At 55.4% G+C, this 19591-nt stretch overlaps 1 protein-coding gene across 1 annotated transcript; it reads left to right on the forward strand.

Moving 5' to 3' along the window:
• Positions 1-17: 17 nt before the first annotated feature.
• On the forward strand, positions 18-10727 carry RTCA (RNA 3'-terminal phosphate cyclase). The gene is made up of 11 exons (XM_054712146.1): positions 18-269; positions 372-472; positions 2554-2697; positions 3411-3534; positions 4433-4491; positions 5937-6078; positions 6439-6563; positions 7714-7772; positions 8695-8789; positions 9890-9994; positions 10357-10727. Exons 1-11 carry the CDS (start codon positions 225-227, stop codon positions 10456-10458), a joined length of 1101 nt encoding a protein of 366 aa, XP_054568121.1. The 5' UTR covers positions 18-224; the 3' UTR covers positions 10459-10727.
• The last annotated feature ends 8864 nt before the right edge of the window (positions 10728-19591 follow it).

Genomic DNA, 19591 nt, shown 5'->3' on the forward strand with positions numbered 1-19591 from the left:
GCGCGGCGCGCAGGCGCACTGGCTGCCGGGGGTGCGGGCCCGGGGCGGGGCGGGTGGTGTCCGCGGAGCCGTGTTCTCGGCGCCTCCGATCCTTCCCTCTCCGCCGGCGCCCGCGGCCCAGCGAGGACCGGCTCTCGGAGCTGCGGGGCGGGAGCCGGCGTGTCCTCCTCGCCGCGCGCGGGTGGAGGCCGGGCGCCTGCGGGCCGGGCCTGAGGGCGCCCTCCATGGCGGGGCCGCGGGTGGAGGTGGACGGCGGGCTCCTGGAAGGGGTGAGTGCGAGCCGAGGCCGCGGGGTGGGGGGTGGGGGGCGGGATGTGGGGGAGCTTTGGGGTCTCACGACCTCTCTGGTCTCCGCCCCGCACCCTGCGCAGGGCGGCCAGATCCTGAGGGTGTCCACGGCGCTGAGCTGCCTCCTGGGGCTCCCGTTGCGGGTGCAGAAGATCCGAGCCGGCCGCAGCACGCCCGGCCTGCGGTAATCGGGGCGCTGGGGGCGGACTAAGGGGCCTGGGTCGGGGTGTGGGGCTGGGGGATGGCAGGGCCCAGGGGATGCCGGCTGGGAGACTGGGGTGGGGATGGGATTGGGGGTGGGGGTGGGGGTGGGGGCGGGCACAGGCCCTGAGGGGCGGGCTGCGGAGCCTGGGGCCTTGGGGATGGCGCGGGGCTGGGGACTCAGGAGCCCCCGCAGTGATGCTGAGAAGATCCGGGCAGCAGGGCCCCCCCAGGTGCGGGCTTCAGCCTGGGCTGTTAGCCGTGGCCTGGGTGGTTCCATCTTGAAACCCTCCAGGGGCAAACGTAGAAAACAGGCCCCCAACCCCCCTCCCCTCTGACAGCTGTCAGGGGGGGGTGGTGTGGGAAGCGGGGGGGGGGGGGGGGGGGAGGGACGGAAAGATTTCCCTTGGGGTGATGGCCTCCATGCCGGGTGCAGATGATGTTTTGTTGGCTTGTGCCCTTGAAACCTGCATGATTTGGTGAACCAGCGTCACCCCAATACATTCAATTAAAAAACGATCAAAAGGAAAGGAAGAACGTAGGGCCTGTTCCCTCTGGCTAGAGTTGTCTCTTTCCTAAAGCTTATCTTCCAAAATGCTTCCCCTCCTCCTGGGGCAGCGGGCAGGACAGGTGAGGGCAGGACAGGTGAGGCCAATGGGCCCTGGAGCCAGAGGAACCCGCCCCGCCCTCCCCCCCCCCCCCCTTTACACAGCACATTTTCAAATCAGAACCGGAAGGGGCCCAGAGCCGGGTCCAGCTTTCACTCAGGCCACTAGGAAGCTGTGAATAGGACCAGGAGGGAGGCTGCGGGCGGAGAGGGAACACGTGGACCTTGTCCCTCGTGTCCGGAGGAAGGTTCCGGGGGATGCACCTGTGAGAAGAGGACCCAGGTGGACGCCGGACCCATGCCTCTGTGTGCACTCTGTATGTGTCCGTTGCAGTGGGTCAGCTCTCTCTTAGCCTCTCTTCCTTTTCCCACAAGCCGTTTGGAAATGGTTACAAGGCAGTGAGTGAGGTGGTGAAGACTCGTTCCCTTTGCCAGAATTTGCAGCAACCCCTTTCGCAGGGACATCCGGTTCTTTAAGGTTGCATTGGGTACACTGTTGCTTTGCTGGGGACATATGTGTCCTTATTCCCCCATTACCCTCCCCCAGGCCGGGCGGCCTACAAACAGAAGTTTATGTTCTCACAGTACTGGAGGTTGAAGTTCAAGATCAGGGTCCTGGCAGGGTTGGTTTCCTCGGAGGCCCACAGGGAAGGGCTGTGTCCCAGGCCTCTCTCCCTGGCTTGGAGGTGGCCACCCTCTTGCTCTTCTCACGGACACCCTTCTCACACGTCCCGGGTGTGTCTCCGTGTGTCCCGATCACCTCTTTTCATAAGGACACCAGTGAGAATGGATCACCGCCTTCACTGCCCCTTTTACCTTAATCACCTCCTTTACGGGCCTGTCTGCCAATCGAGTCACATTCTGAGGTGCTGGGGGTCAGGGCATCAACGTATGAATCTTGGGGGAACACAGTTCAGCCCCTAACAGGCACCATAGATTATTCAGGAAAGGGCCAGGGAGAGTGGGGGCACTTAGGCAGTTCCATTACTTTTCCTCTTTTGCATACTTCTAATTGACAGCATGTCAGTGTGTGTGTTTATAGCTAAACTAGAGGCCCAGTGCATGAAATTCGTGCACGGGTAGGGTCCCTAGGCCTGGCCAGCCATCAGGGCCAATCGGGGCCTTCCTTCATTCTGTGCCGCCCCCTGGTGGTCAGCACACGTCATAGTGAGTGATTGAACTCCTGGTCTCACGGTTGAACTCCCGAGCAGACCCTTTGCATATTAGCCTTTTATATATATAGATGGTCTGGCAGGATCCCTTAAAATGACGCCTGCTGGCAGGAAGTCCAGGCGCATAAAACTCCAGAGGAAGCGCTGACCGTGGGCGATGTCACAGCAGTAGCCGTGGGTAGGCCTCGCTGTTTTCCTGCCCCTGCGGTTTTGTCACTGAGCCGGACACGCGGGGCCGTAGGCAGTCCGAATGCACATGTTCTGATGCAGTCTTTTCACCTGAAGGCCTCAGCACTTATCCGGACTGGAGATGATTCGAGACCTGTGCGCTGGGCAACTGGAGGGGGCGGACATCGGCTCCACGGAGATCACGTTTACTCCCGGGAAGATCCAAGGTGGGAGCCACACAGCAGACACCAAGACAGCAGGGTGCGTGGCTCTTCCTCCCCCTACGTCTGGGCTTTGGTGTTAGACCCGGGTTCAAATGCAGGTCCTACCCGCCAGCCCTTCTGAGTTTCCATTTCCTCACTTTTTTTGTGAATTTCTTTATTGATTAAGGTGTTACATATGTGTCTTTATTCCCCCATTACCCCCCATCCCTCCCCCCCCACACACACCCCCACTTATGCCCTCACCCTCCTGAAGTTTCCTCGCTTTTTAAAATGGAGAGAACACACTTACCTTTGAGGGGTCGAGACTCTGGGGTACGGAATTGTTTAGTCATTGCAGCTGTGACTAGAGCTGGAATTTTCTCACGTGTATAGTGTAGCACACTTTTTATCTGTAGAAATTGCACATGTGAACACGACTGTTTTCCTGCAGTGGGGTCGTCCTCGTCTCTGCCTGGGCGTGTCCGTCGTTCTTGACTCACCGCTAATGACAAACCCTGTTCTGCGGCCTTTAGTCTGGGCATGAACTTGGTTTTCCTTTTCCCCGTTGGCGAAATGGGTACATCACATTTACACGTCGGGCCAGCTCCTTCCACTGTGTCTTTAAGACGGAGGGTTTCGTCATTCAGTTACTGAAACGGTTTTTACCTTTAACCTTGAGGGCGTGTACCTGCCGTCCCAGCTGTCCGTGCTCCCGCCGACGGGATGGGTCAGGATCACTCGCTTGCTAAGCCCGCTCTGCCTTCCCCTCAGGAGCGTGTGCCTCTTGCTGCAGGTGTCCCTGCCCTGCGTCCTGTTCGCCGCGTCTCCCTCCGAGCTGCGCCTGCGAGGCGGGACCAATGCCGAGATGGCCCCGCAGATCGACTACACGGCCATGGTGAGGGCCTGCGGTGCGCGGACACACCACGGTGCCTGCCCTCGAGCTGTACCCGGAGTGGCTTTGTGTGCCTTCCTGTGTATTTCTTCATGGCGGGCTTATGTTTGCCGTAGAGTTAGTGTGGTGGCCTGGATGTGTTCCTGGTGAACCCCTTAAAAAGCTCAAGTGTCATGATGATACGAATGTTCTCTTACTTATTATGCAAATCAGATCCGGGACTTAGGGTTTGGAAGGGAAAAACTCAAAGCCAGAATGAACTCCTGTGCTTGACGAGTATTGGGAGGACGTGGAGAAAGTGGAACCCCTGTGCACTGTTGGTGGGAACCCAACGGGGAACAGCCACCGTGGGAAACAATATGGAGTTCCCTAAAAAAATTAAAGATAAATTGACCGCCTGATCCAGGAATCCAACTTCTGGGGATTTGTCCAAGGGAATTGATAAATGAAGATCTCCGAGAGAGCGTGTGTTCGTTGTAGTACTATCCATGATAGCCAGGATGTGGAAATAACCTAACTGTGCGTTATATTAAAAAAAAAGTGAGAAGGTGGAGTAGAATCCTGTTCAGCAAAAACCCCTAATTCCTCACGGTGCGTTCTAGGGAGAGGGTCAGGAGGCAGCGGCCTCTCGGGTAAAATGGTCATTGGGATCAAGGGTCCTGAGCTGCGGTTTTTATTTTCATGACACAGACCGGCGCAGCCCTGGCTCATTAAATGTTAACTTTGGATTTCAGCTCCATGCCCCTCTTTTATTGGAAAACTGGGACTAGGCTGCACAGTGTGTGCCACGAGGACCCCTCGTCACTAGCCTGGTCTCTGTGCGGAGCACTCGTGTCTAATGACTGCACTTGTTGAATCGGTGACTATTGGTTGTTAAGGCAACAATGCTCTGATTTTTCAGGTTTTCAAGCCAATTGCTGAAAAGTTTGGTTTCAAGTTCAATTGTGACATTAAGATGAGGTAAGTTGCTCTTTCCGTGGCCGTTCGACCCACCCCTTGCGGTAACAATAGTGCGGAGGTTGTCGGTAGAGAACAGCGTGCTGGGACCACTTGCCTGTATTTCCCGTAGGAAATCGCTGAGCTCTGGTTTGCAAGCAGCAGGAGCGTGGGTCTTGGAAGCAGCTGTGCGGGACATCCACTCCTTTGCGGGGAGAGGTTTTCAGGGGGATTCTGCCCTGAGCACCTTCCTGTCTAGTGTGAGCCAGGCTCGGACCAGATCCAGGCCCCTGTGTGCGGGCAGCTGGACAGGGCCGGCGGGGTCAGAGGAGGATTCTCTGCCACCGTCCGGCGGGGTGATTTTCCAAGAGAAAGGCCACATTTCTCGCTGTGGCGCTGAAGTGTTTGCAGTCTTGTTCCAATGCACCTTCTGGCTTCACTGTCCCCTCTTTTTTAAAAAAATTTTTTTTACTGATTTCAGAGAGAGGCAGGAAGAGGGAGAGAGAGACAGAAACATCAATGATGAGAGAGAATCACGGATCAGCTGCCTCTTGCATGGCCCCCACTGGGGGTGGAGCCCACAACCCGGGCCTGTGCTCTGACCGGGAATCGAACCCTGACCTCCTGGTTCATAGGTGGATGCTCAACCCCTGAGCCACACCGGCCGGGCTCACTGTTCCGCTCTTCCTTTCCACATCCCCTGTGTTCTAATGATGCGACGGCCTGCTGTTCCTTAACCCTGCTTGTGCCTTCACACTTTCATGTCATCGTTCATGTTTTTCCTCCCCTGCTCTCCTAAAAGTAGGAAATCCTGTATATTTTTCCAGATGAAACTTGCAATTTCTTGTGTGCCTTGTCCGTGAGTCCATATCCGCACCTCTGGTGTGGTCCTCACGGCCCGACTCACGCTGTGTGAGGGGCCGTCGCCCCCAGCCGGGGAGCGCCCCGTGGACAGGAGCCCTGCGCCCTCCCCGTGCGCTCTCAGCATCTTCTGTCGCATCAGTTGTATTGGGGTTCAGCTACTCACATACTCATTTCTTCAGTGAGCACCTACTACGTGCCACGCATTGTTCTAGGCCCTCGAACGGGGCAGGCACAAAAGAGACAAGATCCTACCTCCAGCTTTTATTCTGAAACAACCCTGTCCAGTACCTCTTCCTGCCGCGAGGGAAACGTCCCCTGCCTGGCCTCCTGTCTGTCCCGCGCGGTGGCCCCTCGCCACGTGACTGTTGAGCCCTTGGATGCGGCTGGTGCGACTGGGGAGCTGAGTCTACATTTTATTCCATTTAGGTAGCCCCTTGGTGATGGAGGCTCCCATATTGGGCAGCACAGATCTCCAAGGCGACGTGGGAGTTTTAAGCAGCAGGTCTGGGGTGGGCTGTCATTCCCACGTTGTGACGTGGTAAATATTGAGCTTTCTTTGTGTCATGCAATCAGGGTAGGTGAGTGTTTGTCACGCTTTTTTGTAGGGGCTACTACCCGAAAGGGGGTGGTGAAGTGATCGTCCAGGTGTCTCCAGTGAAACAGCTGAACCCGATAAACATCACCGAGCGCGGCTCCGTGACGAAGATATCCGGGAGGGCTTTTGTGGCCGGCGCTTTGCCATTTAAAGTAAGTCGTCCATTTCTTAAAATTATTATTATTCTTCATTGATTTCAGAGAAGAAGGGAGAGGGCGAGAGAGAGAGAACATCAACGATGAGAGAGAATCATTGATCTAAAGCAAGTCGTCCAGATGTTCTTAGCAGTGTATGATGTCTTGAGTATTCTAGCAACTAAACTTTGGCATTATTAGAAGAATTGATTAATTCTTTTTATTAAAATTTCTTTTCTTACAATTCTGCGCTCTCTACTCATGCACGTCAAGCCTTTCTGTAACGCACATGAAAGTTACTTGTCTCGAAGGTGTGAAGACAGTTGTCACAACCATCATGAACTTGGTTTACTCTGCGTTTCCCTTTCGCCAAAACAGGTAGCGAAGGAGATGGCGGCGGCGGCCGTGAGGTGCCTCCGGAAGGAGTTCAGGGACCTGTACGTGAACATCCAGCCGGTCCAGGAGCCCCGAGACCTCGCCTTCGGCAACGGCAGTGGGATCATGTGCGACTCCAGGCTTTCTCCTAGACCTGGGTTGAAATAACTGTCTCATTGACATGCAAGATTTGGAGGGCGGTTTGTTTGTATCTTTTGTTGAAGTTTATAGTTTTAAGAAGATCTGTTTGAAAGGGCATTTACCCCTGAAACAGCTGTACAGTGAATGAAGCCGATCATTGTATTCCGAACTTTTTTCTGAGGCTGGTTTGCCTTTACCGCACTGTAGGAGCCCTTTGTATGCTGAACTTCAACGCCGGCGCTAATCAGAAGTTGGCCTTTGAAGCTGATCTGAGAGGAATATTTCCCGTTGCTTCTCTGTACCTCAGTGTGAAGTCAGTTTACAAACAAATATTAGATGTGGCCAAGACCTTTTAGAAAAGAAATAGAGCCCTAGCTGGTTGGCTCAGTGGATAGAGCGTTGGCCTGCGGACTGAGAGGTCCCGGGTTCGATTCCGGTCAAGGGCATGTACCTCAGTTGTAGGCTCCTCCCTGGCCTGGGCCCCTCCCTGGCCCGAGCCCTGGTTGGGGAGTGTGCAGGAGGCAACCAATCGATGTGTTTCTCTCACATCGATATTTCTCTCTGTCTTTCCCTCTCTCTAAAAAGCAATGGAAAAATATCCTCACGTGAGGATTTTTAAAAAAAAGGAAAGAATTAGAAATATAACTACTCTATTAATCTAATTAGGAGTTAGTGATTCGAGCGTTATAAAAATGCTTGTTTGAGGGGTAAAAGTCTCTCTTGTGGGTATTTGAATGTTAAGGTCTCTTTCGGAGTTCCTGTTAAAGGGGTTATAGTAAGTGCATGCTCTAGAATGGTAACACTGTCTGAAACCTAAAACAAAACGGAGCATCTCTGTGGAAAGACCTTTCCGTCTAAGATCACCCTCGACTACTTTACGGCGCAGGGTGGCTGCGGGGCGGGACTCCCCGGTGGGCTCTCCCCACCCGGGGGTGGGTTGGCATCGAGGGTGAGGGGCCCTCACGCCTCCCTGAGGATGGAGAACGCCAGTCACGCCGCTCTCTGCGTGAGGGACTCACTTTTGCCACGTCCCAGCCAGATGAATTCTCCCCGTCGGCCAGCCGACCTGTGTGCTGGTGGCGTGTGACGCTGGGGTGTGGGTGGCTCAGGCGCTCACGCTTTTCTCTTCCTCTGCAGCATTGTTGCTGAGACGTCCACGGGCTGCCTGCTGGCGGGGTCGGCGCTGGGCAAACGAGGTACAGACAAACGAAGGGGGTCCTCTCTGTCGGGAGGAGGATGTTACTGTGATGGGTGGCGGGCTGAAAAGGAGCCGGCTGCTGGTTCTGTTTCAGAGCCCATTGCATTTGCAGTCTTTCCCCAGCTTTACGCTTTGAAAGATTTCACACCCAGAGAAGAGCTGCAGGGTGAGCACCCTACCCTGTTCTCACTGGCCCCCCGTCCTGAGCATCGAGCTGCAGGATCGCTGAAGACTGCAGGGGCATCACAGCACCGTCCTTCACCCCAAGAATGTGTCTGTCACCCACAGACAGAACCAGCAGCCTCCAAAGTCTCTCAGTGCAATGTGGGGTTTTCAAACATACATATTTTTATTGATGTCAGAGAGGAAGGGAAAGGGAGAGAGAGAGAGAAACATCAATGATGAGAGAGAATCATTGATCAGCTGCCACCTGCACGCCCCACCACTGGGTATCTAGCCTGCAACCTGGGCATGTGCTCTGACCAAGAATTGAACTGTGACCTCCTGGTTCATAGGTCGATGCTCAACCACTGAGCCACTCAGGCCGGGCGGATTTTCTTTTTTTTCTTATTTTTTTTAAGCACAGACAGCACTTGGTGATTAAGTCTGTTGAGTTTCTTTTTACTACAGAATAGTCTCTTCACCTTTTCTTTTTCCCCTCCTTTTGTGATATTGACATTTTAGAAAGTCCAGACCATTTTCTCATAAGATGTCCCACCTTTTGGGTTTGCTTGATCGTCTCGTGATTAGACGGTCAGACGCCGAGTGCTCGGGAGATCACAGAGACGGAAAGCTCCTGTCCTGAAGTCGCCCTGCACGAGTTGAGAGGCCCGAAAAATGTCGTAGCCGTGCCGACGGGGTCTACGAAGTCAAGTTTCTGCCTCTTCGCTAATGTACTTTTCTACGCTGTGCCCTCGTAGGTGTCAGCACAGACAAGGTTGGCATCGACGCGGCCGAGATGCTCCTGGCCAACCTCCGGCACGGCGGGGCCGTGGACGAGTATCTGCAGGACCAGGTAGCGACCTCCAGGGACCCGCTCGGAGCCTGTTGGGTTTGAACGCTTGGTAGTTGCGTTGAGTGTACATTTTAATACTGACTTTCAGACCCCGACTGGCGTGGCGCAGTTGCGTGAGTGATTAAAGTATTCTTCTGGAATTGTATTCCTCGGATTCCAGACCTCACCGTGCGTGCCCTGGCCGCAGCATTTTAGCGCAGCCGGTCACCCTTCCTTCCTGAATCCTTCCTTCCCAGGGGTGCTGGTAGACTTGATCTTGCTGTCTCAGGGCCATCTACCCCGTCTCTCTGCTGGCTTGTCACTGTTGACATTCCCATCACCTCACCCTCGAGCTGTTGGGGAGCCTGAGTCTGCATTCACTCCTCGGAGACTGCCCCATCTCATGTGTTAAGCTCCATGTGTGCTGACAACTCTCAGGTCCCCGTCCCTGGCCCTGCCTTCCTCCTCGTCCCGTCGCTCAGGCCCGCCAGCGCTGCCTCTGGACGGGCCATAGGCCTCTGACCGGACACGCCTGCGCACACGGAGGAACGAGTGAACGTTTCCAAGTGGCATCTCCCGGAGGCCCCCTGCCTTGATAGATTTTCCTTCTGCCTCGCTTTTCTCTTCCCCACCTCAAGTCCGCAGTCTCCATTGAGACGTGTTCCTCAGGCTCTTGACCAGTTTCTTCAGCCCATTTTCCTATTGCTAGTCCCTTCCTTCTTGCCCAGGTCTACGCCACACTCGCCGTAATTCTGAATTAGAGTATTGATTAACCGGCTAGAAGGGTGTACTTTTAGAGAGCGGAAGAAGCCTGTCAGATCATGCATACCAGCCTGTACAGATAGTTGGTCTGGTTAACTATGTCACCTTTCAACAGTAGTTTATTCTTAGGCATTAATTTTTTAAAAAAATTTATATGGAGGGCTGCTGTTGAACGTGTCGGTACCACACTGTGGACTTGGGGCGACACGGTTTTCTGTCTTCTTAGGGTTTCTGGAAACCTAAAGAAATAGAAATCCTTTCAGCTGTTAGGATTCTGGTATTTATATATGGAAAGCAAGAGGATTTTAACTCCAAGTATTAGCCAGTGTGCGAGCTATTCTTTCTTCCTTTCCCAACAGCTGATCATTTTCATGGCACTGGCCAGCGGGGTTTCCCGAATGAAAACGGGACCCGTGACCCTCCACACGCAGACGGCTATACATTTTGCCGAACAACTAGCAAAGGTGAGTGTCCGTCAGAAGCCGTGACTGCGTTTTATTAGAGCCGATTTGGGGCCAGATTTGAATAAACAGAAACCTAGTTGTCTTTGTAAATTCTACATTATTTTATAAAACTACAGATAAAGACTGTAGTAAAGTGGACATGGGCTGCATGTTCCTGAAAAAGGCAGGAAATGAAGCTGTGCGCATTAACCGTAAAAAAATGCAGAGAACCAATTTTAAGAGAGGAGAAAAATACGTAAATGCTTCATTTTTAAAAAATTATGAAATTAAAAGGAGTTTGATGTGAACGACCCAGCTATCTAAGCTTATGGAGTTAGGGGCGCTTCCTCTCACCCACGCACTGAGCACTCTCCTGGTTTCAGGCCAAGTTCACGGTGAAGAAGTCCGAAGAGGAAGGAGATGCCTCCAAGGACGCCTACATCATCGAGTGCCAAGGGGTCGCGATGACGAACCCAAACCTGTAGGGGCGCTGCCTTGGGAACGCACCGCGGCCATCCACCGCACCCACTCGTGTCATACGTCCCGCAAGACGACGCGTCGGGAGTCCTTGAGAAGGGACCCACTTGCACTCGAGGCGGAGTCCGGAGTGTTCTAGATCTGCTGGGACCGCGCCGTCGAGTTCGCCTGACTCGAGTGTCCCCGGCACGTGGACAGGGAGCTGTCCGCGCGGGCGGGTGTCTGACGGCTGGTTTCAGGGTGGAAGTGTCGGTATAAAACGTTCTGTTCTCCCGGAGCCGCGTGCTTGTCTTTTTTACGTAATAAATGCAGCCAGGGATGTCGGGGTGCCGTGACACCTGCGGGTCTGACCGCTGCGCCGCAGTCTCATGCACCGTGTGAACGGACCGCTCCCCGCTCACGCCCTCGCCATGTCAACGACTCCGTGAGCCTCTCATCCTAACGCCACGCACCCTCTCCCTCGCCGGGCTGGGTAACACGCCGGCGGCGAGAACCTGTGTGCTGTGAACGCCGAACAAGGAGACTTGCAGGACGTGGGCCCCGCTCTGCTCTTGTCCCGCTCGCAGGACGAGCTGACCGCGTGTCTCAGAACGCCCGTGCCTTTCCCCGCTCGGCCTTCCCCGCCCGGCCGCTCCCACACGTACGCTGCTTCCTGCCCTGTGGGCCGTGGGAACCAGTTTGGTGTCTGAGCTAAACGGGCTGGACTGTGCTCCAGGGAGGGACGCATTCAAACTTGGTTCCGTCGGGGACTCCAGCCCGGGATGCTGCGAACAGTCCATGACCTGGACCAGAGGGTGGCGTTTTCACACGTTCAGAAAGCGCGGAGCTGGTCTGTTTAGAACGGCCGCGCCAAGTACGCTTGTCATGCTTAACTATACAGTAATGAAGAAAGGGAGGGAGGGAGAGAGGGAGGAAGGAAACATAGGAAAGTCATACATCGAAAATGTTCAAGGGAGCTGTCTAATGGGAATGAGGGCGCCGTGTACACGGGGGTGGGCACAAGCAGGTGAAATTCCCAGCCATCATTACCTAAAAGGTAAGTCCTAAGGAAAGTGACAAAGTAGTAACGAATAGTAGAAAGACAAATCATACACATGAATAGTACAACAGTGAATAAATAGTAATACAAGAATAAACGCGCGTGTTCTCACAGCTGTAAACCAACTTTTGGCCACCCCGGGAGATGTTGCTGCTGCTTTCCGTTTTCTTTCCATTTTCCAAATCGTGTGGTTGGGGTAACAGGAAGACGTAAAGGCGACTGAAGGCGGGTTCTAGGCTGCACTTCGGAAGCGCGGTTTCCTGACCAAAAGCCCGGCGCGGAGGCCCCTGGACGTTCCTCGCGAACCTGCTGTCCTTTCAGACGCCCGGGGCCGGGCCGCGCCGCCTCCGGTCAGAGCCGCTTCTCCGGGACGCAGGGCCGCTCCAGCGCCCGCGGGCACCGGCGTCTCCAGGGAGGCTTACAGAGATGGGCTCCCAGGCTGCCCCGCTCGGCCCCCTAGAATTCTGACGGGGTAACTGGGGGGAGACCCAGGAGTCTCTGTATTTCTAAAAGGACCCCGAGGCGAGCGACGGGTTCGCACTGGCCACCTGACGCCCTGGGAGCAGCACCGGCCCCGGGAGGCTCCAGGCTGGGGGGCAGCTGGCAGAATCCCCGCCCGACGTGGGGAGAAGGAGGCGCAGGTCGGTCCTCACCCCGTTGTCATAGGATCAGATTCCAGAAACTCAAGTAGGAAGGCCGCCCCCAATCCCTCTGGCCTCTGCTCAGCATTGATTCAACGTGCAGCGCGTCCCCCGCTCAGGTTACCCGCCTCGGTGTGCGGAGGGTCCTGGTGCGGAGGGTCCTGCCGGAGGGAGGAGGCCAGGTGCCCATCACGGCCCCTCCAAAGCCAACAGACAGCAGATGCGAGTTTGCGACCGCTCCACCGCCTCCTAGTGGTCAGCTTCGGTGAGTCCCCAGCCCTGGAGCCCTGGGCTTTTCAGGGGAGCCTATTTTTTGTTCGCTCACAGAGGTATCAGTTGAGTTGAAATGCTTAGAACTCTTAGATCTCCATTCTTTTATAAAATTACTAGAGGCCCAGTGCATGAAATTCAGGCACTGGTAAGGTCCCTAGTGGCTGCCAGCTCGCTGCCGGCCAGTGGCAGTGGTGGCAAGTGACCAGGGCCTCCCTCCCCTCCCCCGGCCGGCCCCGCCCCCTGGTCGAACTCCCAGACAACTCCCAGTGGAGGGGACAATTTGCATGCTATGCTTTTTATTATATAGGATGAGAACTAGAACCGGATATGCTTTTTTAAAAAAAATATGTTTTAAAAAAATAATAAAAAATGTTTTTATTTATTTCAGAGAGGAAGGGAGAGAGAGAGAAACATCAATAATGAGAGAGAATCATTGATCAGCTGCCCCCTGCACGCTCCCTACTGGGGGTGGACCCCGCAACCCGGGCATGTGCCCTGATTGGGAATCGAACTGTGACCTCCTGGTTCATGGGTCAGCTCTCAACTACTGAGCCACACACACCAGCCAGGCAGAGTCTCTGATATTCTTCCCGGCTCTGCCATCCTTTGTCTATTCGACCAGGATCCGATTTCCATTTTCAGTGGAAACATTGGGGTCCTAGCAGAACGTAAAGTGACAATGTTGAGACAAAAAGCCATCAGAGTCATTCTGCTGCCTGGACAGGACATTGGCAAACAGCCAGTGTATTCCTCCACCGGAGAGCGCGGTGACCGCTGCAGGTGACAGGAGACCGCAGGGTGAGGCCGTCGGTCTCCTGAACTGAAGGCAGTCTTCGACCCTGTCCTCCCCCTGCCCCCCCCTCACCCCCGGCGCCCAAGAGCTGCCTTATCAGCCAAATTCTGGTGAATGTCCTCAGCGGACTCTCTGTCTTGGAAAAAGAGTGCCCATTGATGAGACACCCGGGTTCCGTCACGCCGCGGCCGCGGTGGGCGGCTCCCAAGTGGGCCGTGTGAAGCACGGATGACGTCGGATTCCTAAGGCGCTTTTGAGCCGAAATAGGGCACGGCGTCTCATCTCACTCCTGCCCTGGCTCAGGTTTCGCCCGCTCTGTCACCCCAGAGAACACAAAGGGGAGAGGCTCCCTATCAGGGCCGGGAGCCCGGAGCCCTGCCCTTTCCCACCCTCTCACCTTTCCGGCCGCCCGGTCCCCCTCCCACACACAGTGGGTAGGCGTGTGTGGACAGCTGTCCTTGATGGCGCGGCAGGGATTGCAGTTGAGATTTTTTTCTCTCAAATGCCCTTTGCATCTCTCAGCTGGCTTTGCCTATTCAATCTCCCAGTCATTCATTCTTTAAAAACAAATGATTTTAGAGAGAGGGAGGAAGGGAGAGAGAGAAACATCGATTTGTTGTTCTAACTTATTTATGCATTCGTTGATTGATTTTTGTTGTTGTTGTTAATTCTCACCCGAGGATATTTTTCCATTGGTTTTTAGAGAGAGTGGAAGGGAGGGGGAGAGACAGAAATAGAGAAACATCGATGTGAGAGAGACACATGGAGTGGTTGCCTCCTGCATGCACCCCGACCAGGGCCAGGGATCGAGCCTGCAACCTACGTACGTACGTACGTGCCCTTGACCGGAATAAAACCCGGGACCCCTCCGTCTGCAGGCCGAGGCTCTCTCCACTGAGCCACACCAGCTAGGGCCATTGGTGGATTCTTTTTTTTTTTTTTTTTTTAAATATATTTTTTATTGATTTTTTACAGAGAGGAAGGGAGAGGGATAGAGAGTTAGAAACATCGATGAGAGAGAAACATCGACCAGCTGCCTCCTGCACACCCCCTACTGGGGATGTGTCCACAACCAATGTACATGCCCCCGACCGGAATCGAACCTGGGACCTTTCAGTCCGCAGGCCGACGCTCTCTCCACTGAGCCACACCAGCTAGGGCCATTGGTGGATTCTTGCATATGCCCTGACCAGGGATGGAACCCACAACCTTGGCGTGTCAAGACGGTGCTCTAACCAACTGAGCCCCCCAGCCAGGGCCCACTATGCACTCTTGCCACACGGACTTGCAGGTGTCAAGTACCAAGCAGGTACTCTTTTTTTTTTTTTTTTAAATGTATTTTTATTGATTTCAGAGAGAAAGGGAGAGGGAGAGAGAGCTAGAAACATCAATGATGAGAGCGAATCATTGATCCGCTGCCTCCTGCATGCCCCCTGCTGGAGATCGAGCCCGCCACCCAGGCATGTGCCCTTGACCGGGATCGAACCTGGGACCTTCAAACCTGGGACCCATCAGTCCGCAGGCCGACGCTCTATCCACTGAGCCAAACCAGCAGGGCCCGAGCAGGCACTCTTCTTGGCCTCCACTTAGCGAGGTCTCCATAGGGACCTCACTCCCTGGAGTTTGTTCCTCTTATGGCCCTTCCCCCTTTTCCATCCCGTGGGCCTGTCTGCTCCCTGGACGCCTTCCCCTCACCCCGGGAGGTGGTGGGTGGCGTCACTGAATCCAGAAGGAGCAGAGCAGGTACTCGAACCAGGCTCAGGGAAGCCACGGGCAGGGCCAGGAACGAGTCACAACAGAGAAGGAAGGGTGCCTCCCTCACGCGGTGGGAAAACATTCCCGAGAGTCAGGGGTCCAGGGCACGACACAGGCCAAACCGGGGGAGCCCCCAGGAAGCTCCACAGGTGAGACCTCGGACCCGAGCTGCAGGCTTCTGCAGAGGGAGGCACCTGGCAGTGTCCTCCCAGCTGTCTCGCTGAGTTCTTGTTGTCTGAGGGTCCAGGCGCCCGACTTCCCCACCCAGTGCCCAGCGCTGAACTCCCCCGGGAAGGACTTGCCCCGGCAGGTGCCTTGTCATTCCCGTAGCGTTCCCCCACTTTTCCCTCGCGGCTCCTCACAGCCCCGCTTTCCGCCTCTCCCCGGGACCAGCCGTCTTAGACGAGGCAGACACGGCCTCGCCGTCCGGCTCCCATGGCCGCTATGCTCACCGCGGCTGCCACGCAGAGGGAGGTTTCCGTGTCCTGCATTGGAATTGCAGTGTCTGTAACACGCTGTATGCTCTCGACAAGAATTTTAAAAGGTTTGCTTTTCCAATCCAGGGATGGTTTTAGAAGTTAACATGTGCACATTCCGGATCATCGGCGTGCCCGTCGTAGGGCCACATGCTGTCACACCATTCCAGCGTTCCCACTCGCACATGTCATTGCCCGGCACCACGGAGAACAGGGGGACTCAGCATGTGACTGGCGTGTCTGGACAAAGCGGAGGCTGAGTGACATCATGGGACATGGTGCAGACGGATGTTTTCCAGGGACTTAAACACAGAGGAGTCGCCGACGGGAGGCGTGAGTCACCGCAGCCCGAGGGAGGCAGACCTGTTTGGAGCGAGGACTGCTGGGCCCGGTTCAAAGCAGATCCCCTCCTCAGCACCTGCACGCTGTCATTAAAACAATGCTGTTCCTCTGAGTGACTGTCACTCACTTTTGGATTTGACTATAATTAATTTATAAAATTTAAAACCTAGTTGTATAAGACTTGTAACTATTATTTATTAAAATACATTTGTATTGATTTCAGAGAGGAAGGGAGAAGGAGAGAGAGAGAGAGAAACATCAATGATGAGAGAGAATCATGGATCGGCTGCCTCCTACACACCCCCCACTGGGGATTGAGGCCGCAACCAGGGCATGTGCCCTGACCGGGAATCGAACCCTGACCTCCTGGTTCATAGGTCGATGCTCAACCCCTGAGCCACGCCAGCTGGGCCGTAGCTGTTTGTTATCTGTGGACATTTGCAGGACAAATAATAAACACATGTGTCAGGCTACCGTTTCCAGCCGGGCTAGAGGAACAGGCATAGATGCACCCTTCTGCCGGAGACCTCTACAAAGTGAACGGAACGTATGGGGCGGTCATGCTCGAGATGTCGCCCATCAGCCATGAGGGAGAGCGCTGTCTGAGATGGAGAGCAGATGCAGGGAGCCCGTGAGCGCCCCGCTCCTGCGAGGAGAAAGCTTCGAGGCCGGGGCAAGGGGGAGGCGGGGGAGCCCTAGAGCCTGGGGAACTCGCCGAGTGGAGGGTGCGGACTGAGAGCCTGGGGAGACCGGGAGGGTTCGAGTCCACACCGCCGAGTCCTGGGGAGGAGAGAGAGGAGGCCAGAGACCGGCAGAGGGTCCCCTCAGGTGCTCAGCAGAGTACTGACGAGCGCGTGCACGTGAGAAACTTCCTGGGGCCGTGACCAGTCACCTAAGAGGGTCAGAGGGAACAGTACTTGGTGCTCACACACCTGCCCATTGCACCCTCAGCCCTCACCCCCACCTCCCCCACCCCCACCTCATGAGCATTGCCCGGAGCACGCAGAATGGTCACTCCAGAAGTGGGGCATAGCCAGTCCTAGAACAAATGCCGAACTGGTCCCCCTAACACATTTGAAAGACATCCGACAGGGCTCAGCTGCCTCCCGCTAACTTCGCTGTGGCCCAGAGCCAACCCCAGGGATGTTGACAAGGACACAGAAATATCAGCCCCCAAAACGGGAAAAAAACCATCGTGTCTGGTTTCATCCAACCAGAAACCGCCGGGCAACCCCTGCTGCAGGAGAATAGAAGCCATCATTATGAGGAAGCTCACTGTGTCTGTGCAAAAGGAAAAAGGCGCAGAGCCGAAAGAATACCCCTTGTAGCTGGATTCAAATCGGGGGGCTGGCAAAGGTGCCCTGGGCAGCGGAGGACGCGGCAGGTGCCGGTGACGGCTCTGGGAGCTGCGTCTGTTTACCAGTTCCTGTCTCAGGAGCGGGCAGCTGGGGATTTGGGAATCCTCCACCGTGCGCTTCAGAAACATCACGCAATCACCGGATACAGTTGCATCACTTTTCGGGGCTCAGATGGAACTAGTGGATGCTCCCCTGAAAATCCTGTCTGCTGGACTCCGTGATTCTTGTGTTATTTTTAGAGCACATTTAAGCTGTTCTGCACAGAATGACATCTTTTTCTTCCACGGGCCAAAGTGCTTCTGCCAGTCCGTGGGATTTCCCAGGCGGCTGCCGGGTCAGAGCTGCTGTCACCTGCTGCGCGGGGACTCCGCGGGCTCAGCCCTCGCCCGCCGGGGATCTGCGGCCGGCCTCCGTGCTCACTGGCCTATTTGGCCCCGGTCCGCGGGCTGGGCCCTTGGCGCTGCTGCCCGGGGATGATCAGGTGTTTGGCCTTCGGCGCTGCGCCCTGAAGTCTGGGGAAAGGATGCTCCTGCCTCCCGCCTCCCGGGACCCCGGCCCAGCTTGTCGCAGCGTTCCCTGTTTCCTCATCAGTGGTGCGTGTGCGATCCGTGTTTGCCTCCTCTGCGTGCTGACTGGAGTCAGAGTGAGGAAACCTAACAGCGACGCAGAGGTGTCTAACACCACGAAAAAGCTGGAGTGTGTTCATTTACTCATCGTCCATGCATCCATCCATTCATTCACCCATCATCCATCCATCCATTCATCTACCCATCCATCCATCCATCCATCCATCTACCCATCCATCCATCCATCCATCCACCCATTCATTCACCCATCCATCCATCCATCCATCCATTCATTCACCCATCATCCATCCATCCATTCATTCACCCATCATCCATCCATCCATTCATTCATTCACTGTCCATTGCGCGCCAGGCACTGAAAACACTTAGGAAAAAGACAGACATTGTCCATCTTTACACAGAGCTGAATGAACGGCGAGGGAGGAAGTAACTTTCAGGCAGCCTTTTGCCTTTGTGGTTTATGTATCAGTTAGCTACATAGTGGACGTAGCTGATGGGACATTTAGGCGCGAGTGACAGGACAACGATGGTGTGTCCTGAACACAGCTCTTCCTGGGTCTGGCACAGAGGCCCTGGGCAATTCTGGAGACAGTTTGGATGTCACAGCCGGACGATGGACGTGCTGGTTAGGCGTCAGCGTTGCTATCGAGTCTAAAATGGCCGCAGGATTGGGGTGGGGAATCCCTGGCCAGTGTCCGCGTCCGTCCTTGTATTTCTGAGAGCAACTGCCGGGGAAGCTCCCGTTAGCCTGGGGTTGATGGTCATAACCAATGGCTGGCATTGATTAGGGTCAGCGCTCTTAGCCTGGTGCTGATGGTCATAACCAATGGCTGGCATTGATTAGGGTCAGCGCTCTTAGCCTGGTGCTGATGGTCATAACCAATGGCTGGCATTGATTAGGGTCAGCGCTCTTAGCCTGGTGCTGATGGTCATAACCAATGGCTGGCATTGATTAGGACCAGCGCTCTTAGCCTGGTGCTGATGGTCATAACCAATGGCTGGCATTGATTAGGATCAGCCTCTTCTGCGAATGGAACAATGTGCCCAGGGCGTCATTGCTCCCGGGTGGCAGAGCCGGGAGTTGAACCGGGGAGTCTGGCCCTCCGCTCTTCACCTGCACAGACGGTTGGTATCTCCGGCTCAGAGGCCGCTGGTCCTTAGCTCATCACAAGGCGCCTCAGTGACCCCCCAGGCCCCGAAGCGCTCGGCCATCCTAGCCGTGCACGTGGGCTTTCCTCGGAGCTTCTGGGCAGTTCGGGGTAGAGGTTTGGGATCAGGCTGCACGTTGTGCCAGGCTGGCGTTTTCCGACGGCCAAGCCTCGCGATCTGTCATCCATCCCTGTCCTTGCCTTACGACGCCTGCACACCTAGCCTGTAACGCGATGCGGCCCCTCGGCCGGCAATCTAACCGATAGACGGTAACCGGACCCCAGGCCTGCCCATGTGATAGGCAGACCTCTGCTGTCTTCTCACCCGAGTACAACGGGCTCGTGCCGCCCAGAAGAATGAGAAGGTGACTCAGAATATGTGGGGTCCTTACAGCCCAAGCGGGTACCCTTATGCAGAAGAGGAGGTATGGGCCCCACAAATCGCAGGTCAGTGTCCCGGGGGTGTGCTGTGGGCCCAGGAGGGGTCTGAAAGGACTTGCTCTAGGAAGCAGCTGTGTGTGCACCCGTGGACTTGGCTGCTTCGTCTCGAGGTCCGGGGGGATGGGTGGGTCCGGGCATCTTTCACGCGCCCTGGTTGTTTTTTTACAAAGAGTAACGCCCCTAGAAGCTGTCCCCGGTTGGCTGACTCAGAGCCCGTGACAGCTTCTAGTCATGTGTCAGATGTCAAGGTTGGTCGTCTCTTTTATGATCTCTGTGGTCGGAACGGCT

The sequence above is a fragment of the Eptesicus fuscus genome, chromosome 22 (assembly GCF_027574615.1).
Source record: "Eptesicus fuscus isolate TK198812 chromosome 22, DD_ASM_mEF_20220401, whole genome shotgun sequence".
NCBI classification, from domain to species: domain Eukaryota; kingdom Metazoa; phylum Chordata; class Mammalia; order Chiroptera; family Vespertilionidae; genus Eptesicus; species Eptesicus fuscus.